Source organism: Parasteatoda tepidariorum, chromosome 1, assembly GCF_043381705.1.
Source record: "Parasteatoda tepidariorum isolate YZ-2023 chromosome 1, CAS_Ptep_4.0, whole genome shotgun sequence".
Classification (NCBI taxonomy): domain Eukaryota; kingdom Metazoa; phylum Arthropoda; class Arachnida; order Araneae; family Theridiidae; genus Parasteatoda; species Parasteatoda tepidariorum.
The window spans coordinates 12,136,599-12,139,808 of record NC_092204.1 but is presented as its reverse complement, the minus strand read 5'-3'; the positions used below and the strand labels follow the sequence as shown (position 1 = coordinate 12,139,808).

The window sequence follows — 3,210 nt, the reverse complement described above, 5'->3', positions numbered from 1 at the left end:
AATATTTTTTATTTCAATGCTGCAATTTAAATTTGAATTAAATAACTTAGAATTTTCTATTGAAATTGAGCACTATTCAAAACATTTTTCTATTCTTGAAATATGAATTTTCAGTTTATAAAGCAAAATTGGTTAAGTTTTTAATTATACACAGGGTTGGGTTTTTGACGTCAAAAAGTGGTTTTTGACATGACAAGGGTATAATACTGGTTTAAACCGTCGAAAACGCGNTAAATTTGAATTAAATAACTTAGAATTTTCTATTGAAATTGAGCACTATTCAAAACATTTTTCTATTCTTGAAATATGAAGTTTCAGTTTATAAAGCAAAATTGGTTATAAAGCAAAATTATACATTTATAGAACTTATATTAATTTTGTTAGAAAAGGAATCTATAAATATTTTTATTTCTAATGTTCCAACAGAATTGTTCAACTTGTTTCAATAAGCTATTTGATTGCGTGTCCAGATACTGCATCTGCTGGTTCTGAAAAGAGAGATGAAATTTCTTCAACTGTTAATAGTGAAGAAGCAGAAATAGCTAATCTATCTGAAGAAGATGTAATTGAAGAACCCGATGATGGCAATCAAGATGAAGAAGAAAACATGAAGGAAGTCGAAAATGTTTTGGGGGAAAGATGTGAAATTACTGGAGCGATGATAGAAGATCAATTCTTGAAATTAGGTACAGTTGCACCAAGACCTAGTTATCTCGAGCTCAAGGGATTGCATTCCAACACAGCCGGATTTGGATTCTTATTTCGTTCATTTAAAAAATCGTTTTATAAGTATTCATAGTTAGAATATTTTGTAAAGAAAGATGCAGTTTATTGTTTCTACTGTAGGCATTTTTCTGATGGCACTGATTCACAAAAATATAATTTTAGATCACTCGGTTTCAGGTATTGGAAGAAATGCTACGAAAAAGACCTCAGAGAAAACAGACTACTTAAACATCAGTTAAGTGTTTCCCATTCTGAGGCTGTTAATAAGTATAAAATGTATCAGCAAGTAAAAGAGAAAGGAGATGTTTTCACTCAATTAAATGAAGAACAATTAAAGTCAGTAAAAGAAAATCGGCACTATTTATGAACAGTATGTGAACTTTTGTTGCATACTGCCGAACAAAAGATTGGTATAAGAGAAACCTCCAATTTTCGAATTGTTGATGTTACAAGCAATGGTAATAGTACAGATTTTGGCTCTAACTGTGGGAACTTTTTAAGTTTGCTATCATTAGTAGGAAAACATGATAGCGTAATCGATAAGAAAATTAAACATGGTCCATCAAATGCAAAATATACTCACCATTCCATTCAAAACGCTCTGCTTGATATTATGGCAGAGCAAATAACTGTAGAAATATCTGAAGAAGTGAAAACGGCTAAGTTTTTCTCAATTCTTGCAGATGAGTCGAAAGATTTAGCAAAAATTGAACAATTGTCAATCGCCATACGGTATTTGTACAACGGAAATGTACATGAAGAATTGTCAAAGTTAGATGCAAAATCATTGTCTTTGAAAATCATTAATGTTCTTGAAAAAAATAATATTGCTGTAGAAAACTATAGGACAAGCCTATGACGGAGCATCAGTGGTGTCCGGAAAACATGCTGGCGTTAACGCTATTATAAAAAGTACTTTTGCTCCACTAGCATTTTATACCATATATTTCAACCACAGATTAAATTTAATTATTGTTGAAGTGGTGAAATTAACTGAATGCGTCGATGAGTGTTTTTCTGTTCTATAGAAATTGTACAGTCCGCAAAAAAAAAGATATCACCCTGAATAACTTTCGTTCTAATGATCGGATTTTCAGGAACTAAGTGTCAATCTTAATGGTTCCTGGGGGTGACCTCAAATATGCTAATTAATTAGTGCTAACTATTAATTAAGTTACGAAATCAGACACAAAAACGTACTTTCTCTGAATAAACATGCATTTTTTTTTNCTTTATTGCATATTTACCGAACTATATTAATTGTCCATGGAGGGTGATTTCATTTTTGATGGACAAAGTTTACTAGTCATTTATGTTACAAAAATAATTTTTTTTAAAAAAAAATATTAAATAAAAAGTAACTATAAACATTTAACTAGGTAAAACTACAAAAATCATTAAAATAACATTTAAATTGTTTAATATTCTAATAAGTAATGACAATCTGCTTCGTAAATAATTAACATAGGTAAATTGCGAAAAAATAACAAGTTGTGAAAAATTACAGTTCTGTGATCAAACATGAAAAAGTGAGCTAGTACAGTTACTACTCAAGTGTGGCGCTAGACTTAGCCCGGCAGGGTGGCTAAGATAATTTTGAAAATAAACAATACTTTTTAATATACGAATAATAATAATATGATATAGACATTTTTGTTCTGATAAAGAATTTATCATGATTCAAATATTAACAAAGAAAATATATAAAGGTGATATCTGAGTAAATAAAAAGTATATGCACATCCAGCATAAGATTCTACAGTGTTCTCAATTAAATATTATTCTACTTAAACAATGCAACTCAAACAATAAACAATTTATGCACAACTGGAAAAAATTCCACAGATATTCGAAGAGCAAATTAAAACCAGTTTAGCTATTTTTGTAAGAGAGATATTTTTTTTAAAAATTTGTATAATTAACTAATAACAAGGTAGTTCAATTTTATTTAAATTTTTTAAAACTCTAGTATTTTAGAAATTAAATAACTCGTCATCTATATTAAAACAAAACTATAATTTGATTCACTTAAACATAATAGTTTTCTCCTTTACGTTTTAATTCCACTTGTTAAGAAACTCAAGAATATTGTTAAATAATACTAGATCGATAAATAACTTCTTAATAAAAGAAATTTTAAAAAAATTGTACATTTGTAAATTATTTAAGATTGGTTAAAAAATATTTAATCAGGTGAGTCATTTAAGTCAACCAGAGTTAAAAAAATATGTATGATGATAAATTTATTTGCAAGATGAAGCTATTTGGAAGTGATAAAAGATAAATGTCTTTCTTATCTTTCCATAAAAAATTTAATATCTAATAAATAATTTATGATTTTAAAAGATTAATCTCTAAGACCAAAAAACCTCTAGAAATAATTTTTGTAGGAAGAACTATAACATGTAATTTTAATAAAAATAATTGAGTGTGTATAGTTAAGATTCATAATATAATATTTATGGTTTCCTAATGTAATTTAAT

At 27.7% G+C, this 3,210-nt stretch overlaps 1 protein-coding gene across 1 annotated transcript; it reads left to right on the top strand.

Moving 5' to 3' along the window:
- Positions 1-306: 306 nt before the first annotated feature.
- Positions 307-1,585, top strand: LOC139425041 (52 kDa repressor of the inhibitor of the protein kinase-like). The gene is made up of 3 exons (XM_071178036.1): positions 307-311; positions 427-686; positions 1,098-1,585. The coding sequence occupies exons 1-3, from the start codon at positions 307-309 to the stop codon at positions 1,583-1,585; spliced, it is 753 nt and encodes a 250-aa protein (XP_071034137.1).
- The last annotated feature ends 1,625 nt before the right edge of the window (positions 1,586-3,210 follow it).